Here is a 26,198-nt window from a genome sequence, read left to right on the forward strand (position 1 = left end):
ATTCAGTTTTCACAGCCTGGGTCATATTTTTGTCATCATTCCTATCAGTTATTTTAACATTTACTCACCAGCTTAAGCTGAAATATGTGTATCCTTTAAAACTGCTAAAAACATTGGCTACAAACTAACGCTGCAAAAATCTGAAATTAGAAATGTAAAATAGCACACCTCCTTTTTCTTGCTATTTTGCATAAAAATGAAAACCAAGATAATTTTCTCCTTCTCTTTCTCTCTCTCTTTTTTATGGTGTGCTTCTTGATTAACAACAGGGAACAGGCGCCTCAGTGGCACTTACCCGATTGTCTGACACAATCTCATTTCCCATCGGACCCATCTTTGAAATGTCAGAAGGCTTCATCCCACCTGTGTGTCTGTGTGTGTGTGTGTGTGTTGTACAGAGATGAGAGAGGCACTCTGATCTTAGCTTGATGTCTTATTTCATGCTCAACGTTCTGACTCCTTCATATAGAAAAAAGAAAATCATCAAATGTCACTGAACACACACATACACACACAGAGGCCTTAAAGGTGACATATTATACTCCATTTCACCAAGTTAATATAGGTCTCTGAGGTCCCAAGAACATGTCTTTGAAGTTTTTTGCTTAAAACACCACTGATATTATGCATTCTAGCATACCTCTATACTCCTCTGTTTCAGTCGTGTTCTCGATGGGCTGTTTCTGTGTCTATGCAAATGAGCTGCTGCTCACTGCACCCTACTCTGAAACTGGTTGTGGCTTTCCTGCTCTGACACAATGCCAGATTACATGACCGCAACAAAAGAGACCGAGGGCTGTTGACAGTATTCATATTCATACTGGAACTGCAACGGAGCTGCAGTAGCGTCACTAGTACTGGTATTACACTAACACTAAGTGTTTCTGTGGACCAGAATGGGCGTATTAGCTTCAGCTTGACTTTACACACATTGCCACAAAGGACCACTACAGCTTTATGGTCTGAGAAAGTTAGCTGCTGGGTGCTAATCAAAGTTACACAATGTTGCCTAGCAAAGGAATACCTGCTGTTTGTTCATTTCTGTTTCACACGTGTATCGTTACCTTCATGGTATGTCTATCAATTACATTTACATAATGTTACAGCAGTAACACACACATACAGGCTAGGATCATGGAGCAGAACAGGCTAATATGTAACAAACCTTCCATAAAAAGCAACATGAAAAAACAGTTATCACCATCCAACCTGCTACTGTCTTTATTCAGCTGACTTCAAATGAGGCTTAACATTCATACAGTTCATCTTGACTGTCCCTCAATATTACATTAGTCCAACATTGCTAGCCATAATAGCCACACAACATGCTAATGCCAAGTTCAACAGGGCTAACCTGCTAAATAAACAGTAAAACAGCATAAAAACTTACTTAAAACTTACTGCTTCCAAGTTTGAGGTCGGGTCATGGACAGCCGGTATGGATCCATCACACACACATATAACAGTTTTCTGGTCGTTGTTGGGACATTTCCATCAAAAATAAAGTGGATCCAACGCTTCACTTCCTCAGATGATGGGAGGACATAAAGACTGTTGTGTTGATTCTTGCAGCCAACAACAGAACTTTGATTCAGATCAATATTTGATTCAATAGGCTTTCACTGGGTGGTCGTCAGCCTGCTGACATCATAAAGGGAGCCAAATTTAAACTGTGCACACACATTTACTGAGAGAAAAACATATCTATATTGAAAAGACACGAAAAAGTGTATTTTGCATAACATGTGACCTTTAATTATCACTTTTCCCATTTGTAGATAAATGGGACTGTGTGTAATGGCCTGTGTCCCTCTGGCTCCATTGACATAATGCGAGGGAGGGCATGCTTGTGGTCTCCAGTCACTTGTCTGTTTGAATTCATAAAAGAGCAACATGGGGGCTGCTGACATGGGGGACCATTAAAATGGCAGCATGTGATTAATACCATAAACCATTGTCGGTGTGACACTCATTAACCTTTCATGACTTGGTACTATATTGTGACATCACTAATGGCAATAATGAGGCAATATAATCTCCAATATCCCCTCTTTTCTGACGCATTTCCATGCAGAGCATTGATTAATCATTATCTTGTTCCATCTTAAATGATTTTATTTTCAAAGCTGCAGTATTGATCGTGTTTGAAATATTACACACTGTACTTTGTATTAAATTCTAGACAGAACAGTGATAAATAAACAGTAATAAAGACTGATAGATATTACATAGTGATGACTGAAGTTCTGATTATATTCTGTATCTGCCGTTTGATGACGTCACTGTCACATGTTTATTGTATTAAAGCTCCCGTTGTGAAGACTTGCTAATAAGCGGTGTCTCTCAGAGCATTTGCTGCTTGACTGCCATATCCAATGCAGATGAGATTTAGTGATCTAATCTCGCTGGTTTATAGACTCTCCCAATAACAGAACAAACTTATATACACACATATATATATATATATATATATATATATATGTATATGTATATATGTATAATAAGAATACAAAGGTATTTCTTAATTCCTGCTTTATAAATGGCTGATAGATTTTTTTTGTGATGAGATGCAGCTCCTTGTGCAATTGAAATACAATATGTTGGAACAAACTATTTACACTTCAAATATTTTGCATGTCTTGTGTTGGTGTGCTCCAGTCTTCCACACAGGAGTTTTACCTCATTAGTAGCAGTCTTTCTCGCCTGGGACTGGAACTGCAGGCCCTGCTGCCAGCTATCCAAGCACAGATCAGTTCGGCGCTGCTTCAAGGGCTTTTGTTGGACACTCCTGACCTCCTGGCTCCAGCCAACAGCTTCCTCAAGGTGCTCAATGAAAAGGCGGCCAAGTGAGTATAATCGGGGGTAAAAGAGGACGATCTGAGTAGTTAGACTCAGCTGCGATAATCCTCCCACCACAAAAAAATCTGGAAACTGCACAGAAAAAAAGGGGAGAAAAAACGATTACAAAGTAAAATAGCCCTTAGGAATCACACTTTGATACACAAATCTGGGACAAAAATAGTCATTTAATAGTGGTGAAGGATGGCTTTATGAATGACTGATACGTGGCTCAGAATGTGATTGACTCTCAATAGATTGTGTCTGAGTGGCATTATTGTTCATTTTGAAAAGAATAGTCAATCAAGTCTATGTTTGATCATTTAACTTGCTTTGTTGTGCACACTTACTGCAGTCTGGTGGATACAGAGTGCAGGGCTTTCAACTAACAATTACTGTCATTATAGATTCATCTATTGATCTTTCTGTACTAATTGTTCAATCTATAAAATGCCAGAAAATAATGAGATGTGCCCTGCATCCTTTCTCAGCCCGAGGTGACCAACAGTCCAAAAGATAAGAAGATATGCTATTCATAATGATAAAGAAGAGAGAAAAACGGCAAATTGTCACATTTGAAAAGCTGAAACCAGAAAAACTGACGTAAAATGATAAATTGATGATTAAAGCTGCTGTTTATTAAAGATCTGTTGATTTATTGACTAATAAACATAATCCAGTTAGTTTGTGGGAAGATTGGCTTTCAATTTAACTTGCCTGTTAATATGAGAACAAAGACATCAAATTCATTGGAAATAGACCTGAGAGCCACAGGAGACTGCATTCAAATTCATTTAAACACCTTGATTTGTTAAATATATTTTGTAATTAAAATGTGTAAATCTGTGTCCTTGACATCTATGTGACCCTTTTACTATTAATTTCATCCAATTTCATTGTTAATTTCATTCAGTTAGATTGTTAAACACTCGAGCATAGTAGATCTCATCTAACAGGTTGACATCAGGCTCCTATGTTTATGTCTACGTTTATGTGAAAATCAGAAAAACACCCCACAGTAAGAATGATGTATGATCAACAGGTGGCATGGAGCACCAGAATGAATAGTGACACATGGATGATTTATTTATTTATTTTGTTTTCACTGTTCAACAGGTAGGATGACTAACCTTTTATGTCTCAGATGCTCTCCGTTACTGCGTGTCTGTGTTGTGATATGTTACCGGCAGCTGTCACATTTGGACTGGTGTTTGTGCAGGTCTGGCAATAAGACAGAGCTGTTCTCAGACCTGTCCGGCTTCCCGGTGCTGCAGGAAAGGAGGGAGCAGATCCAGAGCGTGCTCAATGAGATCCAAGACCACCGCAAAGACATCAGGCTGGTGCTGAAGGCCCCTGCACTCGACTACACGACTGTGTCCGGACAGGAGGTATCGTCTGTGTGTGTGTGTGTGCGTGTGTGTTTTAGGCAAAGAGTGAAAGACAGGTGGGAGGTTGATGGCCTGATTTGGGTAGAAGACTGAGTCACAGTGATGATCTGATATCTGTGTGTGTTTGTGTGTCAGTTTTAATCAACAGCGACACATTCTGTTGTCCATCTGCTCCGGTCTTATTTATCAAAGTCTCTGCCCTCCTCTGCCCTCAGTTTCTGATTGAGGTGAAGAACTCGCGGTCTTCCACCGTTCCACCTGACTGGGTCAAAATCAGCAGGTGAGCTCACAGTTGCAGCACACATACACATGTAGGACAAACACACACAGTCACAGAAACTTTCATCAGGACAGTGATATGACAGTAACCCTTACTGTCATTCTCTGTGGTGTTAAATATGACCTCTGAGCTGACTAACCTTCTTTCTCAGTTGAATTTAAATGCACTGATTTATATCCTGAGAATTAGTTGCAAAAATAGATTTTTTTTCACTGAATGGGGTAATGGATAGCATTATATGTTATGCACTGTACATAAAACACTTCAGATAGCAACTTAGCAATGAGGAAACAAGGTGATAATTGTTAAAAATCCCCTTCAGACAGGTTTTAAGACATAAAATTACTCTGCTTGGAATAATAATGTGTGTCTGATATTGTTTTTCCACAAATAAAGTACAGTTACCACGTTAAAATCCTTAAAATTGTATCCTCTCCTTCTCTCTCACTGAAAAATCCACAATCTATGAATATGCAGATATTGTTCATCTCTGAATGTCTGCTGGATGCAAGATGTCTCCTACTTCACTGTAAAGTCCATTCTCAGTGTTTGTATGCTGGAGGTTTCAAGTTTTCACATCACACTTGGGAAAGTTGCATATTGGACTAGGATTGGTTCCCAAACTAGTTGTGATGTCACCAATGATGTTTAAAGATACGGGCCTTAAACTCAGATTTTACAGTGAGCACAGAGAAACTTTCCATGTTCAGCACATGAATGTGAAACTGCACATAAGTCATTCTGCACAGTGAAGTTCAAACATTCAAGTGAAGGAACAAGAACAAAAACACATTTTTGAGTGGAGGAGGACTTTGATGTATGTTAAATATATATTGTATATATGTTATACCATGGCCACGGAAAGCACTTGTTTCTGATTGGCTGGCAGGTGGCTCTTCAAATTGGTTATTGATTTAGGACACTTGAGACGTCGTTCAGATCAGCAGTTCCAAATCACTGCACAATAGTATTGAACTGCAAGTCACCATAGCAACAATACTTGCGTTTGAACTACACTATTGGGTAATTCAGAGATTAAACTAATCCTTTGGTTCAGTTTTACTGCTTGAATCAACCTCTTTTTCCAGCTCTGGTAAACCCTCTGAACACCTGTCCAGAGCGAAGCAGCAGACAGACAAAGTTAGCGACTAGATGGTGAATAGTGGAGAATTTAGAAGCTAAAGAGCCAGATATTTAATGGAAACTAAAAAACAGAGGTAAATGGAGAGTGAATTTGTCAGGTGGCTAGAGTAGATAGAACTCTATATTAATATTTTCATGTTGCTGCGGCCTGCAATTGCCAAAAAAAATCAATGAATGCTCTATGAATTGATGAAGAAACCTTAAAAAAGTGAATGACAAAGAAAACATTGCACTCCGACTCTGAGGTGGCCTAAAATTTGAAATTATGGAATCAGCAGAGGAAATGCCTAGTTGCAGTGTTCTCCACCATGTCTATTATTTTATAATTTCATTTACAGGACTCTTCTTCATGCAATATACAGTACGTACATATTATAAATCTCTTCTAGGGCAGCAGTTTCCATTCCGGTGGTTGGAGTTGCAAATCTGTGGATCTGAGGGGTCACGAGATGATTAACATGAAAAGAAAGCTGAATAAAACATTTATGCTACTCAAATTATTTTTTTCATTTTTAGACAATCCTCTAATTTAATCTCTTAAACTCTTTGGTTGACCTGGTCATCATAACACATTGACATATGTGACTGTTAACATTGGGTAACAAGTAGGCAGAGCTTAATTTCAAGGGTTCAGAAGGCAGAAAGGTACCTGAAGCTCTGTATATGATGTCAGTTTTTAACAAAGGAAGATTGATTCAGGAATGCTTCAGGCCCCTGTTATAAGTAGATACTGAACCTTCCTTTCTTTAACTTCACCTCCATCTCTTCTCCTTTACAGTACTAAGGTTGTCAGCAGGTATCACTCTCCGTTTCTGGTGGAGCGCTACAAGAAGCTGCAGCAGCTCCGGGAGCAGCTGCTGCTGGACTGCCAGAGGGAGTGGACCAATTTTCTGGAGTATGACAGTTGCATGCACACACATACACACACACACACACACACACACACACATACATGGCTGAACTTAAATGAAAACTGCTAAGAACATGTCAGGCTCTGGTTCAGAGAGATGCCTCCAAAGCTCTCGGCCTGCCAATCTGTTTTAGTCAAGTGCATCATCAATGCCGTCTGCTAAGAACACAGTATGCACTTACCTTAATTTACACTTGAAAATCTCTTTCCTCCCCCCTCTCTCCCTCTCTCCCCATCTCTCTCTCTCTGTAGTCAGTTTGGGGAGCACTATCACACCATGAAAAGGGCTATTAGTCACCTAGCAACCATGGACTGCCTCTTTTCATTGGCTGAGGTGGCTAAACAAGGGGACTATTGCAGGTGATGTCCTCTCATGATGACCGTAAATATTGGTGTATGTGTGTGTGTTCATGTAGTGTGTGAGTTTGTATTTTTGTGTGTGTGTGTGCATGTGTGTGGGTGTCCTGTGTCGTGTCCTATAGTCTCAGACAGGCTGTGTGTGGGAGTGTGCACTGGGCTCAGCAGCGTGCTCAGCCAGATCGCCAACATCTCTCCCACTCACTCAAACACACACACAAACTCACACACATCTTTTATATTGTACATTTCTACCCATTTAAGTGTTTCAGTTTTCCTTCCAACCATCTCTTATTGCTGTCTCTCTTTTTTTCTTGTTCAGAAGGCCTATGGTACTTGTTATAAGCCAATATTGGTAATCACAGATATATCGGCTTATATATTGGCAGATAAGAAATTATAGAGCAGTAAATTGCAACAAGAAAATTTTTATTAGCTGCAAATGGAATATATATTTTTTATTTATTTTTAGATTTTTTTTTAATTCAAGTACATTCTTGTTTTATGTGTTTTTTTTATTTATATTTATTATTTAAAATACTTAAAGTGTTTAGGTTCCCACGGTCATGGAGAACCTGGAAAAGTCATGGAATTTTAAAATCTCATTTTCCAGGCCTGGAAAAGTAATGGAATTTCATTTTGTTGTTTGTAATGAAATTAATACTTAAAGGTTGTGAATCTTCACGGAAATTATATTATTTCCTTGAAAAGTCATGAAAAAGTTTTGAAATTTTGTTTGTGAAAATGTGTGGGAGCCCTGTAGTGTGTATTGCTCCACTGTAAAATATCTTAAATCAGTTTCTTTATGTAATATAATATGGACTGATGTATTTTTACTAATTTTTACAATTTTTTTAATGTGTATTTTTATTATTATTTTACTTGAGACATACAAACATACAACAGACATACAAATGGCTCTTATAAGTTTAAATATCGATATTGTCCATTAAAATCCAGTATCAGTCAATGTCTCATTTTTAAACAATAAATAAAGCAGATAGGGACAAAAGGAAGCAAAACACAGTGCACAGTGTTATATAATTGTGGTTGAATGTGTTTAATTGTGTGTGTGTGTGTGTGTGTGCAGTTCTGACTGTGTGTGTGTACTCTGTTTACAGGCCAGAGGTGTGTGAAAGTCAGCGTCAGATTATGATCAAGGATGGCAGACATCCTGCCATAGACTTACTGATGGGAGAGCACAACCAGTATGTGCCCAACCATACAGAACTACAGGTACACACACACACACACACACACACACACACACACACACACACACACACACATTTACTTTTAGGTCACTTTTGGGGACATTACATTGACTTGCATTCATTTTCTGGAGACTTACCATAGCTACTACTTGCCTAACCTAGCAGCTTTTTCCAAATGGGGGACATGGCCTTTGTCCCTAATGGGACAAGCCATCCTCTAATTAACTGGTCTCCCCTCGCCCCCCACACACGCACATGCACAGGCTCATTCAGAGAGCTTTGAAAGAAAGTTGAGCCAAAACACACACAGACATTTTCTTGCTCACTAACTCATTGAGACAGTTCAGAAACAAAATTGCAACAGCACATGCAAACATAGTTATGCTCACACACACGCACACACATAAATACACACGACGCACACACATACAGGCGTGCACAACACACACACACACACTTCCTCGCTCAGTGATGGAGTGGGCGTAGGTTAATCTTGCACAGAACAGAAGAACAAGCCAATAGGAAGAGGAGCCAAGCTTTCAGTCCACCCACCTCCTCAGCTGTGCAGGACAGCATGCAAATATCTTATTCTGTGTCTCTGTCTCTCCCCTTGTTCGCCTTCTGTCTATGTCACTGCTCCTCCCCACCCTCCCCCGTTACAGGGTGATGGCAGGAGAACTATGATAATTACTGGTCCTAATATGGGAGGTAAGAGCTCCTACATTCGCCAGGTGGCCCTGATCTGTGTTATGGCCCAGATGGGCTCCTTCGTCCCGGCCTTTGAGGCCCGCCTGGGCATACTGGACGGTGTTTACACCAGGTATGAACAAAAGCACACGTAAAAACAATTGTAAGATATTTAAAAGCTGTGATTGAACAGACTGCATTTGATGACTTGCTGGAAATGAATGTTCACCATATTTTCAGGTTTTGAGAAGTGACTTGGAAACATTCACAATACTAAAACTCACCAACACTGATATGAACATCTCTGCTGTGTTTATTCTCCCCTGTTTTTAATTGTATTTGTGCCCTCTACTGCTCCTCAAAGCACGCTGAGACTGATTTGTTTTGTTTTAAGTGGTTTGATTTAATGTTGCCTCATTACCAACTACCTACTAATGCTGCATCAGTAATAAAAGTAGGGCTGTAGTCAACCAAAGAAAATCTTGGTCGACTAAAATCGTGCATAATCTTCAACTAATCGATTACCAGATAATTATGGTTTTATTGTTTTTAACTGTTTTGAGATACTGTACCTGCCTCCGCCCTAAACTACTTGAGAAATAGACCCTATGAAAACTGCAGAGAGCTGCTTATGCTAAGTGAGAACATTTTTTTTTTGTAATTTGGGTAAGCTGACACTTTACTATGGACTCACTAGCTTGTGTGGATGCCTCGAAAACATAACATACAATTATAAAATGATTTGATGGAGCTGCAAAGAAAAAAAGTCTCTTGGTGACGCAGACATTTGTTTTCCAGGCAAGCATATTAAAGCTGATAAAGCTCTTCAAATATTAAAGATGACACATCCATAAAGGATTCACTCTTAATATGCAAATAAACAGTCATGCGTTCATACACCATATGTGTAATTTTTACGTGTACCTAAAGCGACACACCAACACCATCACAAATTACTGTATTTCTTTCTCTTTATTGATGGACAGACACACAAACACAGTCAAGAAGTGATAGCTGACTTTTTCAAGCTTTGTCTCCGTCAACAGGAAGACGACGACAGTGGCCATGACAACACCGATAGAGCGCAACACACTTGCTTTTTCACCTCTGCACATTCTTTCTTATTAGAACAATTAAAAATAAGGACGCTGGTGAATCTGATGTAGAGATGACCTTTCCCACATCATTCACTTTGTGTCACTTTGTGTCATCTGTGACATGGTCAAGTTTATTTTTAGGGCTGACACTCCGACTAATCCCTTTTAATCCCATTGTGTTACTCATCACACGGGAGCAGGTGTGTGAGGGGTGAAAATAGATGAACAAGAGTTGTTTGACAAGGCGTGCTCCATTGTTCTATCATGGTTTGGTACGATACGGCTCTCCCTCAGACAATGAGGCTTTGTTGGAGAAGATCTTTTTTCCCCACTCATGATTATTCTCATTATGATGAGAGTAGCAGTAAGCTCTGCATGTAGTTTCCAGTCCTGACTACATATTAGTGTGGAACACAGGCCAACATACAGTATGGTCTCACTTATTCTGCCTCTTCTGCACTATGTGATTAGACTTAATGGCTTGCAGATGTGTGTAATTGTCTTTTTTTGTGGGTTTAAGCATGTTCTTATGAATTAACCCAGTAGGAGCCAGAGGCTTGTCAGCACACCAGGAGTGTGTGTGCGCTCTTGCACTTACATCCTTGAGACATACAGTTGGGGGTTTTAGGCGTCATATTAGTGTAATGAGGTGATTTTGGCTTCTCCTCACATCTGTAAGATTTTACTTAAAGGTTATTAGGACCATGATTGGAGTTGGGTTTGGATGGACAGAAGTGAAGTGACTGAAAAAACACCCTAGTATTGATGCAGATCATATGCCTTTGATCCTATAAACCAGTGGTTCCCAGCCTTTTTTACATGTGACCATTTAGCACAAAGCAAAGCTGTATTGTGAGCATTTCGATCCAAGTGATTGTCCATTCTCAAAAAAATTAGGGAGCCTGAACAGGTAAAACTAGACTTTTATACATGAAAAAAGCAAAGATTAGAATATAAAAATATAAGCCTAATTTTGAGGAGCAGAATCTAGTTTTATCGTATTTCCCACCCTGGTAATAAGAAAGAGAAGAAATAAAAAATATCTCAGTTGGCTGATGTAATTAGTATAATAACTAAACTTCAACTTGTCAAATTAATTGCACAATTCTTCTTCTTCTCCTTCATCTTCTCCTTTTTCTTCTTCCTACATCTACTTCTCGTTCTCCTTCTTATTCTCTCTTCCTCTCCTACATCTTGTTTTCCTTCTTCTACTACTACTTCTACTACTAGTATTACTACTACTATGCAACCATTTCTTGAGCTGTGCTTCTCACAGATTGACTTTGTTTACTGTAAACTATTTATCAAAACCTTTTAAGAGAATGGGAACATAAAATCAGTTTAAACTGATTTGCCCCTTTTTTAAAAACTCTTGGTATTTTTAAGGTAAAGTTGGTAAAAAATGAAAATAATAAATCTTAGGACTTAGAATTAGGGAGTAATTAGAGTCTGCTTTAGGTCAGAGGAGCAGTGCAGGTTCAGATTAGGGAAAGATTGTTTTCTAACACTCATTGCAGAGTGTTGCATGTGTTTGATTGTGGGTGTCCCTCTGTTGTTTAGTCTTTGATTGGGATTGGAGGTTAATATTCCCTCTGTCTATTAGAAAAATGCAACATAAAGCTAATTAGTGTCCACAGAGAAAACGCACACACACACCCACAGAGTAAATATCCGCCGTCCTGACTTCACCTCCTCTGTTACCTCGATCATCTTTTCTGTTTCTAATTGGATTGCTCAGCCCCTCTCTTAACACCGAACGTAAGATCCCGAGGAGAATTTGTCTCGATAATAAACGCTCAATCAATCCCCACCGCTGTGTCACACATAATAGACGCAGCGAGAGGGAGACAGACAGGGTGGGAGAGGTTGTGAGTTTTACTAAGGTGGAATAAGCAGACTTTGTGGGTTGGGGGTAATGAGATGGTGCGTAGGTGTCTAATGGGATATCCTGTCTGAACTGATCCAGATGATTGATTATCAATGAGGATAAAGTGAATAATCAGGAGATTGGTTTAAAGCAGCGGGCCGCCTCACAGAACTTTGGTTTTATTTTCCTGCCCACTCCACTGTGCTACAGCAGTTTTACAAACATGCCGTACACTGGTTTGTGCATAATTCTGCGGCTGTGTGTGTGTGTATGTGTGTTTGTTCACAGCAGGCTGTCGTGTGTGTGTGTGTGTGTGTGTGTGTGTTTCCTGGCGGCTGACTGATGCACATGTGTATGTATGCAGCTGCTGTGTGTGTGTGTGTGTTTTCTTGTCAGTATTGAGTCCTGAAGGTTATAGAGCACATTCTTCCATCCCTTCATGGTTGTTATGGAAACAGCAAAAGGAGGCAGAATGTAAAACCGTGTTTTGAAAAGGACCTTTAATCGACCATGGACTCCTTCAGCAGTGATTATACAGTGTTTTACTAAAAGTCTTTCACAAGCTTCCCTTCCAGCAGAAAATGCTGCAAAATTTTTTTTTTTTTTTTTGGCAGCCAGAAATGTGGCTGATATCCAGAAATTTCATAAGACCTCACAAACAGTGGTGAGTGTGTTGGTGCCAACGGGTCTCTGTGTAACATCATCACCTAGGTGGGTGTTGTGTAGCGATGTGAGACATGTTGAGTGTGTGGAAAAATGCTGTATCCTAAATTGACTCCGTTGTTCCTCAGTTTTTATAGCGCTGCAGTGTCAGCGCGCCTGTGCCATCTTGTAGGCGGCGTATATGGCTGTTTAGGCCTTCATAGTGTTCCACAGGACTTGAGGGTGTAAAATCAGCTATTGTGGTGGTAATACAGAAATACATGATTCGAAATGGTAGCACAAATCTGAGGAAAACTCATAATAAATGATAAATGTTAATCAATGTGCTTACTTTGAGTAGTATTGTATCTAGATAAAAGGATGAGTGATGTGTAACTTTATTATTTATTATTCATTTGGATTCCTGTTAGCTTACTTACAGTAGTTGCTAGTCATCAGGGGTCCACATAAAATAATCGTCAAAATAAACAGCCATTTAAAATCACACAGCATCAGTGGAACAAGAAAATAAAAGCAGAACAAACCAACTATAACCATCACCGCTAAGATAAAATGCAAACTCTCACAAACAAACGAGAAAAAGAAAATTTCAAGATTTAAAGTTGAAATCCACTGTGAAACAATTAAACACTGTTGTCTGGGGATGTTGCCGGCATTTTTGGGCCAATGTATTTTGTCCTAGTGGATAATGTGAGGTGAAGTTATTCAGAAAAAGCTCAGCTACAATATGGTTTAAATGAGGTTTAAAAAGCATGTCAATCCTTCATATCAAAAAGCAACAGTTCCTGTTTACTATTTATTTTAAACATTTAACAATCATACTGGGACAAATCCACTGTTGGCAAAGCTTTCTTCTCTGTCGGTCTCCTCAACAGGCGAGGATGAAATGTAACAGGCGGATAGGTGGTGAGTAGCTTACATCATAAAAAGGTGAATAACATCCCGAACACTTAGAACATTGTAGATAAGTGATGCAGAGTATAACTGTAACTGTTTTTCTGTAAGTGCTTTAGAAAAGGAGAGAGTGACCTCCTTCCACATCTCTCGGAGTATCAGTATGACCTTTGAAAACAGACTTTTCAGTGTTAACTTTTTGGTCTTGGTTTTCTGCCAAAAAGTGTAAGTGGAAGCACACATTTTCATGCACCTTATTCAGCCAGACTATGACTGATGTGATGATAGAATGATAAAATAAAATTACTGCTTGGAGGGAGTCTTGAGCGTCAAAAAAAACACTGGAAATGTGGCTAAACATGTTTTCTAGAGAGATGTTTGGTGATGATAAATGGAGTCTATTTTCAGAATGTGTTTGTTTGGCGGGAAGGAGGAACTCTCTGAGACCAGCAGGACACCCAGCTGGTGGAGTATTGCTGTGTTTCCGCTGCACATCCCCTCATCAGTGGACAGACAGAGTGTGTGAAGAGCACTCCTCTTTTCATCTTATTCTGTCCGCTCTTGCTGCCACATAGTATAGATCAGATTGTCATAATTTCCCCCGAGTCTTAGGCATGCATGCACTCAGGCCCACTATAAATTAGCTAATGAAATGCAGCAGCATGGCTGCCACACCCCTCTCCTATATAGCGTGTGGTGTAACCATGGTAACTCATGTGCTGGAGGCTCCTGTTCGTGGTTCATTGACAGGTACTATGGTGAAGGTCAATCAGGACAGGAAAAGACAGATTTAAAGGTGGGAAACAGTGACTGCCAGAGAGATGTGGCATCTGTGATCTAACTTAAGTTGAGCTTTTATCAGATGAGTCACTGCGCTGTCTGTCAGTCTCCATGCATCAGAGGAGCACTCAAACTGTCTTTTAGGCTTGTGAAGAATTCAACATGTCACTTTGTCTCTCTCATCTGTAAATATCTACGTAGATAGACTTGACAGCAAGTGGAAACATGCAAGTGCGTCACTGCTGGAGTTAAGAGTTTTGAATTTCTGTCACTGGTCTTAAAGGACCAGTTTGTAGGATTTAGTAGCATCTAGCGGTGAGGTTGCAGACTACAATCAACTAAATACACCCCCCCCCCCCCTTCCAAGTGTGTAGGAGAAACTACGGTGGTCGCAAAAGTTGTGAAAAATGCAAAAGGTCCTCTCTAGAACCAGTGTTTGTTTTGTCCGTTCTGGGCTACTGTAGAAACATGTCGCTGCAACATGGCGGGCTCCATGGAAGGGGACCTGCTCCCTATGTAGATATAAATGGCTCAGTCTAAGGTAACAAAAAACACAACAATTCTTATTTTCAGGTGATTATACACAAATGAAAACATAATGTTATATTCCAATTCTGCCAATAGATCCTCCTAAATCCTACACACTGGTTCTTTAAATGAAGCCTCCTTAGATGACATCAGAACGTCAACAACAATTTTACTTTATAATTTGTCAGCGCATTCATTACATATACCTCATATGGCCAAAAATAAATGGACACGCTTGTCAAAATACTGTTGTGTACTTTTGGTCTTTGACTGTTAAGCATGGTTAGATACAGTCAAGGGAACTCTCACACAAAGCCAACTCCATAGAGAAATGGTGTTCCCAGTTGGGTGTTAAAGAGCTCTACTGGCCTGCACAGAGCTGTGACGTCAACCAACCCAACACCTTTGGAAAGAACTGGAAAGCCGAAGTCTTGCCAACCAACATCAGTGACCAAACCTCACTAATGCTCTTGTGGCTGAATGGGGGCAAATCTCTGCAGTGGAAAGCCTCCCCTTAAGAGCTGAAACTGTTATAGAAGCTGATTAATGATGATGGATTTGGAATGAGAAGTTCAACACTCACATATGTATTTCATGTTTGGATGCGCGGATACTTTTGGCCATACAGTCTGGACTTCCTGTTCTATAAAACCCGTCTTTCTCCAAAAATGAAAAACAACAACAACAAAAACAAGACAAAAAAAAACCCTGAACTGGTCACACATAAGATAAAATCCTAACTTCTAAGGTTTTGCTTTCATAATATGGATTTGTAATATTGGTGACCAAAAATACAAAAGGTTCATAGTCATAAAACAACTTTTGAATGCCTGCATCTGTTTTCAGTTTGGGGAATATTACAGTTATTTTTTGGAGATAGATGCATAGCCTATGAATGATTTAAAGTACTTTACTTTTTTCCTTTTAAGTCTGTTAGGCTGTGTAGTGATTTTTGAATTTGCTAGGGGGTTTTTGACTGCAATGCTTTAGGCTGAATAAGGACAAATCCCAAAGAATTTGACAATACAACCTGAAGAGATTTCAGAAATAGCTGCATGTTAACTCAATTAACCTGAAATGACATGAGAAAATAAATTTTTTGTAAAGAGAAATGTGTAACCAGAGTTACACACGTCAGAGAAACAATGTCAAGAAATAAGCATGGCTTCTTCAAAAGAGCTTGACATTGAGGCACAGTGTAGAGTTCAGAGTATGATATGTATAAACAACATTTTAACTTCTTCACACCATCACCCACACCCTATGGCTGCTGGTTGACTTCCTCTTTTTTTCCTCTGTGCAGTTAAAAAAAGAATGATAGGCTGTTATATTCTCACTCTCTCCTCACCCCTCCATTTCCATTTCACTCTTATTTCTTTTCTTGGTACTGTATGTAAGTTGTTCTCCTGGAAGAAGACCTTGTAGGAGCAAGTTCACTGCTAGAAAAATGGCAGATTCTCTGTTTGTTTGTGGGTGGTTTCTGGAAGAACAACAACAGTTGAATTGTCTCTTTTTCTTCCACTTGGAGATCAAATCATTTAAATACTGGATGCATCCTAACTTCTGACTGAAATTTTATAATCAAAGCAGGGAGATCATGAACAACATGAACTGAGGAGTCTTCCCCTAGCAAAGTATTCACTGTCAGAAATGTACAGTATCAGTCAGAAGTTTGGACACAGCTTCCCACTCTCTTGAATGATAAAGTGTTTCCAAACTTTTTTAAATGATATTGTTTCATAACCTCATAATGCCATACAATCTCTGAAAGAGGTATCTTTGCATTATTCATTCTATTTGGACCTAATCTGTTGTAAAGATACTTAGATTGTAAATAATCTACAATGGATTATTTACACTTAGTTTATAAAGAAATAGAAAAAAATCTGAAATCTAAAATGGTAGAAATTCACTTTTTACAACCTTTGTGCACACAATGATTAAAGTAAGCCCTACTGTAAATATTTAATTTTTTTTGTAATAAAGGAACTACAAAATACAAGCACTGTATAAAAAACACTAGGTCTGTACGTGGAGCATCGTAAATGAAATGAACGTCTGGCACCACAATTGCTTGTTTTTTCTCATGTAGTGGAAGACAACAAACACAGCATCTGGGACGCCTCACAACATCCCCAATTTTTTTCAATTCTCTCACCTAGTTTGAAAACCTCTGTGATATGTTCTTTGACATTGACCAATAGGAGCACAGAGAGCTTTTCAGTGCAAAACTAACTGTAATCATGGTGACGCCAAAGAGGAATGATGATGTATTTAATTTCAAGGAACCAGTAACCATTTAGCTATCGCTCACAGATCGGGAGCAGTATACAAATCAATCAGTTGAGTCATGCAACGTCACCTCCTGTCGAGTGCACACATATGTAAAGTATGCTGTGCACCCACACGCTCAACTTCCCTCTACTCATTGGGAAGGAAAAACCCAGTATGCAGAGTGATGAGGAATGGTTCCAGGTACAATTTCCTTCATTAAACTGTGATTACATACAGTATGTAAACATTTACTGTTGGTGCTGTCAGGTGGAACAGTGAAGTCAGTTCCTGGCACCATTCTGAGTTGTGAAGGACAGCACACTATTAATGATCCAATAGGTAATTTACCATATCTGTTGGCAAAGTCACAGCAAGAAATCAGGACTCTAGAATATCCTAATCCGACAAAGTATTCATCTCAAAAGACAAAAATATTACGCTGTCTCTCTCGACTTATTACTCTTGACTTCTGACTCTCCTTTTCCTTTGTCTGATTGGTTTATCAGGATGGGGGCGTCAGACAACATCTACAAAGGGCGCAGTACCTTCATGGAAGAGCTGACGGAGGCCTCAGCCATCATTTGCCGTGCGACCGAGCGCTCATTGGTCATCCTGGATGAACTGGGGCGAGGCACGAGCACCCACGATGGGATCGCCATCGCCTATGCCACCCTTGAGTACTTCATCAGAGATGTAAGTGTGTGTGTGTGATGTGGATGGACACTCTGTATTATGGCGTGGGAATAAGACAGTTGTAAATATTTAAAGAGAGGAGATGGAACAGGAATGGACTGATGTGACAGTAACCGATAGTATGGACACTTTTCTTTCTCTTTTGTCCACTGCACACAAATTTTTTCTTGTTACTAAATCCACATTCGTTGTGGGACTTTGGTCCAATAAACCATCAAGTTAATGGCCTTCAGTATAGCGCTTTGTTTATATGTTTCTATTTGTGTGCATGCAAGTGTTTGACTGTATGCAGTTATGTGCTCTGCAGACCCCTGTTATGGTTTGTTTTGCATAGAAAGACGAGGCACCAGGGAGGCTTCAGCAGAACAGCTCTTGAAAACTGAGCAGAACTGTGGAGAAGCTTGATCTATAATGTTAATATCCTGTTAGAAAGCAGTAGGCTGCAGTGGAAAATGAGAGCAAAAGAGAAAGGGACCCCTAGATACTTAATTGTGCTCAAGGGGACACTAATCCTCATGAAACACCCACATAATCAAAGCTGATGACAGGTTGTCCAATGTCCACCTGTGTGCTCACAAGGGATCATACGCATCATTTCTTAATGACATGTGATTATTTCCTGTCAGCTGTCATTAAAATGATGTTTATGGAAAGCATAAAGGTCCAATTTTAGCCAATATGAAGAGAAGACCTGTGCAGAGGTTCACTGAAGTGGAAGACGGATATGTAAGGCTTTTCAGCTCAGAGTACTTGGAATCAATAGTCCTATGAGAGAGACTGTGTGTGTGTGTGTGTGTGTGTGTGTGTGTGTGTGTGTGTGTGTGTGTGTGTGTGTGTGTGTGTGTGTGTGTGTGTGTGTGTGTGTGTGTGTGTGTGTGTGTGTGCATGCGCGCACTCTGTTGGGATTATATGAACTGGCACAGTCAGGAGGCCTTTGGGTGTTGCACAATATTGCGTATAACCATTCTGACAGAACAGATGACTGGTACCACGAGAGAACGAGTCAGGAGGAAGGTGCTTGTGTTTAAAAGGGGGTTTTATCAATACCAGTGAGTGCAACTTGATACAGTAGTCATCTCCTTGTGGACAAATTGATATTTATATGTACCAATTTGTCTTGACAAAATGGATCAATAACGTGAGCACAGAAGACTCATTATTACATGTTGACACGAGCTGTGTGCTTGAGGTGTAACATTAGTCAGGACATACCGCCGTTCATTTTCTCCACTGTTGATACTCGGAATATTTTCCACCATTTAATAGAGACTAATGAAACATGAGGCTTCTTGTTAGTTCTCAAAAGATTCTTTCTAATTAGCCCACCAAATGAGATCTTCCTCATCAGTTATCAGCTTCAGTTTATGTTCCTAGTTTCAAGTCAAGTCAGTTGTATTTATATAATCCCAAATTTCCATCAAAGAGCTTAATAATCAGTTTAACATCCTTAGACCATTGATTCAGCCAAGTATAAACCAAAGAAAAATCCCCTTTAACAGGAAAAAAAGAAATCTCAGGAGGAACAACGGAGAAGGAAACTTCACTTCCATGACAGACAAACATGCAGTAACTGTTTTATGTACAGTAGTAGAGTAAGTTCCATTTTTTTAACACAAATTTATAAACATTTTAGCCATTGTCCCTCAAATTTGGTTATTAAAGAGTTGAAACAAAGTGTATTGACTGAGGCTAGATATTTACAGTTGAACAATAAACCCTACTGTCAAAAATGACAGTATTTGTAAATATATATTATATATACAGTATATATACTTATATTTACCATTAAAATAAGACAAATTTAAATGGTAAAAATGCAGCATATAAAATATTTATGTACTGAAATTTCGATGTTTGTATCTGCCAACATATCAGCCAATATGTCTGCTTGCAGAAATATCAGTCAGGCTTTAGTTTGATTGTAATTCACAAGACAAAACAAAACAAAACAAAAGAAAAAAACAGGAAAGAGCACTATTAGCATAAGTAGCATAGAGGTCTTGTGTTCTGAGCAGTTGGTGGTGTGCGTGTGGTATTAGTGTCTTCACAGCTGTGGCATCTCTTGGGAGAAAGGATTTATCAACTCAGATGGTCCATGCTGACCTTGGGCAGCGTGTAGTTAATCTCGCACCTGAAGAACTTTGTTGTCTGGCTATCATGGATAATCACAGCACCAGCTGTTCATCAGACAGTCAGTGGACCAAACAAACCACTGATTCTGGCCTCCTGGTGGTTTGGAAGGATGCGCGCCAGGGTGCAGCTCCCACTTGCCATTGATGGGTTTCTGGAGGTCCACCATTACTGCATACTTTCTAGGCCCCATGTTGACTGCTGCCTTCTTGGTAATCAAAGCTTACAAGCTGTATCCAATCTGTGAGAGCTGGTATATGTTTATTTTCTGTTTTCAAAGACTTTAGTCAAAAAGCTCCAAATTGCCCTGAGTTACCTCTGCTCAAATATAGATGCATAAACATTTATCTTTGAAAAAATCCTCCCAGTTTTCATGTTTTGCCAGTTCCACATTAATTTTTGGACGGAATCTTGGGGTTATGTAATTTTGCTGGAAAACGTAAAATGCAAATGTTTAGGTAGCAGCTAATGCAGCAGGGAGCTGCTGCTGGCAGCAGGAGGAGGGAGAGCTCTCCAACTACCTGTTGTGTAACAGCATTGATTTGTTAGAAAAGCCTTGCTATTAAAGGAACGACAAACAAAAGAGCACAAAAGAAGTGATGCTTTACAGCAAAAGGCCTCCTCAGTACGGGCAGACCTGCAGTGCTTTTAATGCTCACTCCTCTTCCTCCTCCTCTGCCTCCTCCTCTTCCTCCTCCTCACCAGACATTACTGCTCGTGTCAAAAGTCAGACTACTCCTCCTGTGACTTGGTTGTTATAGTAACACACCTTTCCCTGCCCCCAACACTCACCTGAGAGGTAGTTAACAATGTAGATGGATTTCATAACACTTCTCAATAACGACAGCCTTGATGCAGAAAGAGAATAAGAACCATAAAAGCAGAGGAGAATCACTAAAACTAGATTTTCCCTCAGAGTTGCAGGGTTTTATGCTGAAATCTCAACCAGCAGGATGTTGGCTTCATGAGTTTTTGTCTCATTTTTAATTCCCTTCTAAAAGTGAAGATGTGAAGTACGTCATACTGTCCTCTTCTTTAGCCATTACTCACTCTCAGACATACTTGGACACTCTCTTTTATTCAAACTAACAGCAGGTCCTGCCATTAGCCTCACACTAAGCTAAGCACTAAACATCGCTCTCAACTCATACCATGACTCAGACTTGCATGTGACTGCACAAGCATTGTGATACTGCGCTGTAACAGCAGGCAGAACTGGGTCCAGCTTTACACTCGGATAAACAGGAGAACCAGAACTCACTATAAAGCTCGCTTTCAGCTGCAGTCTAATGAGTGAATTTTCAGTAGAATGTGACACTCCACGTGGACGTTAATGGCCTGATGTGCTCACACAGTAGTACAAAGCTCCTACAAAAGAACCACATGTGTGCTCCACTGCACTCTGTGCTGCTCTATGCCTGCACTGCACTCACATAGAGCACATGGCTAAGATGCTAGCATGTCTTTCGCTCAACTTACTGTGACTATATTCTGTGGTCAGAATTTCTAGCTTTTGCCAGTTCGATTGTAGGAATTTTGTTTGAAGCTTCATTGCATCTCATACAATGTTTAGAGTAAGAACTAAGAGATCAAGTTAGATTAAAAACCAAAACACAGGTTATTAAGTCTAATAGATTAAAGTCCTTCAGAGATGTTGATGTTACAGATTTAAACAAAGAGGTCCATTTAACAGGATTTTGGATATTTCTCAAAAATATTGTGGGAGTTGACTAAAATCATTTAACTGATTAAAAACAAGCTTCTCTAAAATTTTACTTAAAAATGGCAAATTGGATACTGTAGTTATTAAGACTTGAGGGATCTAAATTGTTTTGCTTCAGAAGAAGTTTAACTATGGTAGTTTTAAGAGCGGTAGAGAAAACACCCATCTGAAGAGAATAGTTAACAATGTTGAGTAAATCTTCATCAAAAAAAGCTGTAAACTGTTTTAAAAAAAGGATGTGGGAATGGGATCTAAAAAGCAGGTTGCGAATTTTAATTGAGAAATAATTTTGCCAAGCATCTCAGCATCAGCCAGGACAAATTTGTCCAATGTTTTCTCACATTAAAACAAAAGTTCTGGGTTATTAAGATTCATAGACTAACAGTGACATAAATTTGTTTTAATAGTGTGCATTTTATCTGTGAAGTGGACTGTAAATTCTTCACATTTGGAGTTGGTAGACATACTGCCAGACTTTGTAAAAACAGGGTCAATGGTTGAAAAGAGGATTTTAGGATTATTCTGATTGTCGGTCATCAATTTTGAGAGGTGTACTTGTCTTGCATGTTTAATTGTCTTATCGTAAATCATCAACTGTTTGCGGAAAATGTGATAATTGACTATTAGTTTATTCTTTCTCCATCTTCTTTCTGCTGTTCGACAGTTTCTCTTTAATTGTTTAATTTCCTCATTTCTCCAGGGAGGTCTTGAATTAGAAGTGACAAAGTACATGCGTGGATGAAATGAATTAACAAATGAAAAGTTCAAAAAAAAAAAAATAGAAAAGCTCTTTCAAACACTGGCATGGACAGTGGCACAGCTTGCTTGAATCATTACAGTTTGCTTGAATTCTTTTCAAAACTTGAGAATTCACACTCTCCTGCGCTTAGTGCTGTGTGGCAGGTGTTGCTGAAAAATCGCTTATCTCAATCAAATGGTTAAACCTGAACTATGCAGGATTTTTATGAATTTATGTCCTCGGACTTTATAACAAACTGAGCTTGCGGCTGATTAAAAACATCATAACCCACTTATTGAGATGGAATAAACTTGCCACATAATACATTTCAGGCGAATCTAATATGACATCTCTTGGCAAACAGGACAGGTTACTAAATCAAAATTTAAGACCAAAATGTAAAATTGTAGTCTAAACAGCATCGAGACCTCCATTGAATCTTGAGCAATGGTCGGTCTTGTGCTACATATTTCTGGTGGAAATCTTTTGCAGCCACTTAAGTGTGAAGTTATCTGCCCTGTGCAGCTGTATTCTGCATCAACTGACCATGCAATTTATTAATGTAATACTCTTTAATATTTACTATTTTCTACTTTCCCAGTCAGGCCAGTAGGTCAGAGGTCTACTTTTTTAACTGATCTACCATTCGAAAATCCAACTAATGACTTTAACAAAAACGATACTGTAGGGTGGAAAAACTTCAGGAATGGCGTGACATATTGTGTGGACTAAAAGGACACCAAGTAAATGAACTTTAAAATTTCAAGTTAATAGATGCAATATCTTTCCTGTCCACTCTGAGTGGTCAGAAAAAGCACAAATGCTAAGACTAGAAGCTTTTTTTTTTTCAATAATCAGTCCAGTGACTGACTGAATTGATCCTACTTACAAGTATTGTGTGTCTGCATCCAAACTCTGATATATCATATTCCTCTGTGCTGTAGATCTCCATAGTTTAAAAACAAACTATTAAAAACACATCAATGAGCCACATTGCTGCACTTGGTGACACGCTCCTTAGTTTGTTTAGAAACGGTTCCAATAGTTTAAACCGTGATCACCTTTTTAGTCTCAGAAGAGTAGTTTCGTGTAAGGCTGACACCACTATGCATGCGTAGAAACTCCATTCTGTTTACAGAGCTTCACTAGCTTGTTGAGCAACATATCACAATCTTTTGACTTTGTACTGAAGTTCTTTGAGAAATTGTAGACAATACAGTACAAAGTACATATAAGGCTTTTGATACACACAGTACTTGTGAGTAGATCGATTCATTTGTGGTTTGGCTCTGCACATATTTATTGACAATAAGAAAAATATAGAAGATTGCCAGCCTTATCTTTTAATGTTGAACCCTGGATGTTAGCTATAAAAATGGATGTAAAAGTATTTCCATTTAAACAGAATACTAGACATGACCTAAAGGAAAGGTCATCACTTATGCACCTTATCCTCAAACCAGGCTGGGATAAATTAGGCCAATGAGCGAACAAGACAGACTCGCAGCCTAAGTCGAGGTCAGTGACACACACACACATGCGTGCTTCATTGACACTGAATCTCTCCCTGTCTCTGTCTCACACACAAACATACACACAGCTCCTCAGCAAGAGCTTTGTTAGTTGTGAGGTGAGAACACGAGGAGCGAGGAGAGGGTGTTAACTCCAGTTAGAATTGGATTTGTGTCTAATTGGATAGAGAGGAGTAAACGAGACAAAGAGACAGCAATAGTGGTGTTGACACCTCTAGCCCTTTCCTCAGGATCACTTTACTAACTGGAGGCACACTTGCGTGCGTGCACACGTTCACGTCCCACGGACTCTTTGACAACATATCATTATAAAACTGCTGGTTAATGGTAAACCAGACACCAATTCAGAGCTCAAAACTTATCAGAGACATATTATTGGAGAAGAAAAGGTGGACAAGGCAACACAAGAGACAGTGTTATCTGTGGCAATGCTGTTTTATTTGAAACAGTCAAGTAAGCCTTACACCCAGCCTGTCCTCTCCTCAGTGATTCACTGCTCTTAGCATTCCACTCTGTTTGTATTTATAAACATACAGTGCACCAGATTGTAGTTCACATATATGCATGGACTTTGCTTTAGAAAGTCCTGCTCTTCAGACTTCTCATTATCTCCCTCCTTTATTCCCAGTCTCCCAGTTACACAATTTTATCTATATCATAGTCGTCATTGGCAAATTTAAGATCATGCATTAAACCTGGATCATAGTTAGGATTACTTCTCAACAGAGATCTTTTAAATTGTGATAAAAAACTTTTTGTAACTATGTATTTCTGATGATCTGAATAGAGTGAGACACACAAAGAGGCATAAGTTTGAATACGGCTTTATTTCCGGCTGGGGTTCTGTCACATGCAAATACGATGAACAACAAGCCAACTTGAGCTGGGATCTTTTATAACTTGCCACCTCTTCAACATATGTTTTCCATTATCAGTGGACTTCTCCTTTGTATGATGAGTTCTGATATGGACCTGTCAACATGTCAGACATCTTGGCGTCGTTCCAATCAAGCTACTGAATTTACACGTAAGGGCCCCGCACCAGATGTTGTTCCAGTTTGTCTTTATGACACATGAACATTGTGCCTCAACTAAAGGTTTCTTACATTCCTAAAGATGCATGCAACAGAAGGAAAATACCTAATATCTTTATTCATGCTAGGGCTGCAACTAGCTATATTTTCCTGACCAGCTAACTTAAAGCTGCACTAATCAGTATTTTAATAGATGAAATGATGAAGTGTCGCTCATCGTGACAAACCCGCAGAGATTTATTACCCAACTCTGCGGTTCCCAACAGGTCTACGAAGCATTTTAGCATCTTTCAGCTTATTGTTTTGGTTTTACAGTCCTTAACTGTACTGTTTTGTTCACTCTTGCTGCTCTCTACAGCATTGTTTTCCAGCAACAGCTCTTATAAATCAGCTGTATACAACCTGATCAGCACCAAAACTAGCAAGTGGCTTGAACTAGCTAGAACTTAGTGAAGCATTTAGCAGCTAAAGAGCCTGATATTTTTCTCAGGAGTTGATTGAGACCACTAAGAGAACTAAGAGGAGAAAGAATATTGAAATTAGTTTTATCAGGAAGCCTGAAACACGACTCTAAATGAATGCTAATGTCGCTACATGTAAATAAGCCACTGTTTGCTAACGTTCACTATAACAACTTTATAAGGTGATGTTTTGTTTTTAGCTTGTTCTGCTGCCCCCAAGTGACCAAAAAAAATTCAGGTTTAATGATTATTTAAATTGTTTGGTCTATAAAAGGTCAAATACAATGAGAATGTCAAAGAATGTCTTTAAACTGCTCGATCAGTCAACAACTGCATGAATATGGATGTACAAGATTGGAGCCTGAGCCTTGAACTAGCTAAATGTTTTGGGATTTTACTTTAATGATTAATCAATATATAAATTGCCCTTTATTAATTTTCTGGTTATCAACTAATCAATGAATTCACAAATCATTTCAACACTAATTTCATCACATTGTACAGCTCTGCAGAACAAGGCTTTCAGTACACCCTGGGGTGCTCTGCTAATGAGCAGCTATTAGCACCTAATCAGACCATTATCCAGGCTGCAGCCTCCCTCTGCCATGCTCCATTTATTTTTACCTTTTCAGTGTAGATGGACAGGAATGACTGAAGTCACTTGTGTGTGTGTGTGTGTGTGTGTGTGTGTGTGTGTGTGTGTGTGTGTGTGTGTGTGTGTGTGTGTGTGAGTGTGTGTGTGTGTGTGTGTGTGTGTGTGTGTGCGTGTGTTTCAGTGGGTGCAGGTCTGTGTGTCTTTGTTGGAAGCATGTAGGAGTTGCCCTGCATGTCTCTTTCGGAGGGAGGTATTTCTAGTGACATGTGACCTTTCTTAGACTGAGCGGTTAGCGGGCCGATCCTGGAGCCAGCCGAGTTCTGCAGCTGCATGTTTGCAGCGATGATATAAGACGCAGGCCTGCTCCACCA

The 26,198-nt window shown here is 39.3% G+C and overlaps 1 protein-coding gene across 3 annotated transcripts in view; it reads left to right on the forward strand.

Annotated features, from left to right (window-relative positions):
* Nucleotides 1–26,198, forward strand: part of msh3 (mutS homolog 3 (E. coli)) — a 43,949-nt gene that overhangs the window by 13,268 nt on the left and 4,483 nt on the right. For 2 of the 3 annotated variants that reach the window (XM_042421359.1, XM_042421360.1), the window contains exons 14-21: nt 2,659–2,846; nt 4,058–4,226; nt 4,442–4,506; nt 6,428–6,544; nt 6,812–6,919; nt 8,038–8,152; nt 8,793–8,950; nt 17,427–17,613. In XM_042421359.1, coding sequence (XP_042277293.1) covers nt 2,659–2,846; nt 4,058–4,226; nt 4,442–4,506; nt 6,428–6,544; nt 6,812–6,919; nt 8,038–8,152; nt 8,793–8,950; nt 17,427–17,613 — 1,107 coding nt within the window. Of the gene's footprint in view, nt 1–2,658; nt 2,847–4,057; nt 4,227–4,441; nt 4,507–6,427; nt 6,545–6,811; nt 6,920–8,037; nt 8,153–8,792; nt 8,951–17,187; nt 17,260–17,426; nt 17,614–26,198 lie in introns of those variants that run through there. The other variant, XM_042421361.1, reaches the window with a different exon arrangement.

Source organism: Thunnus maccoyii, chromosome 9, assembly GCF_910596095.1.
Source record: "Thunnus maccoyii chromosome 9, fThuMac1.1, whole genome shotgun sequence".
NCBI classification, from domain to species: Eukaryota; Metazoa; Chordata; class Actinopteri; order Scombriformes; family Scombridae; genus Thunnus; species Thunnus maccoyii.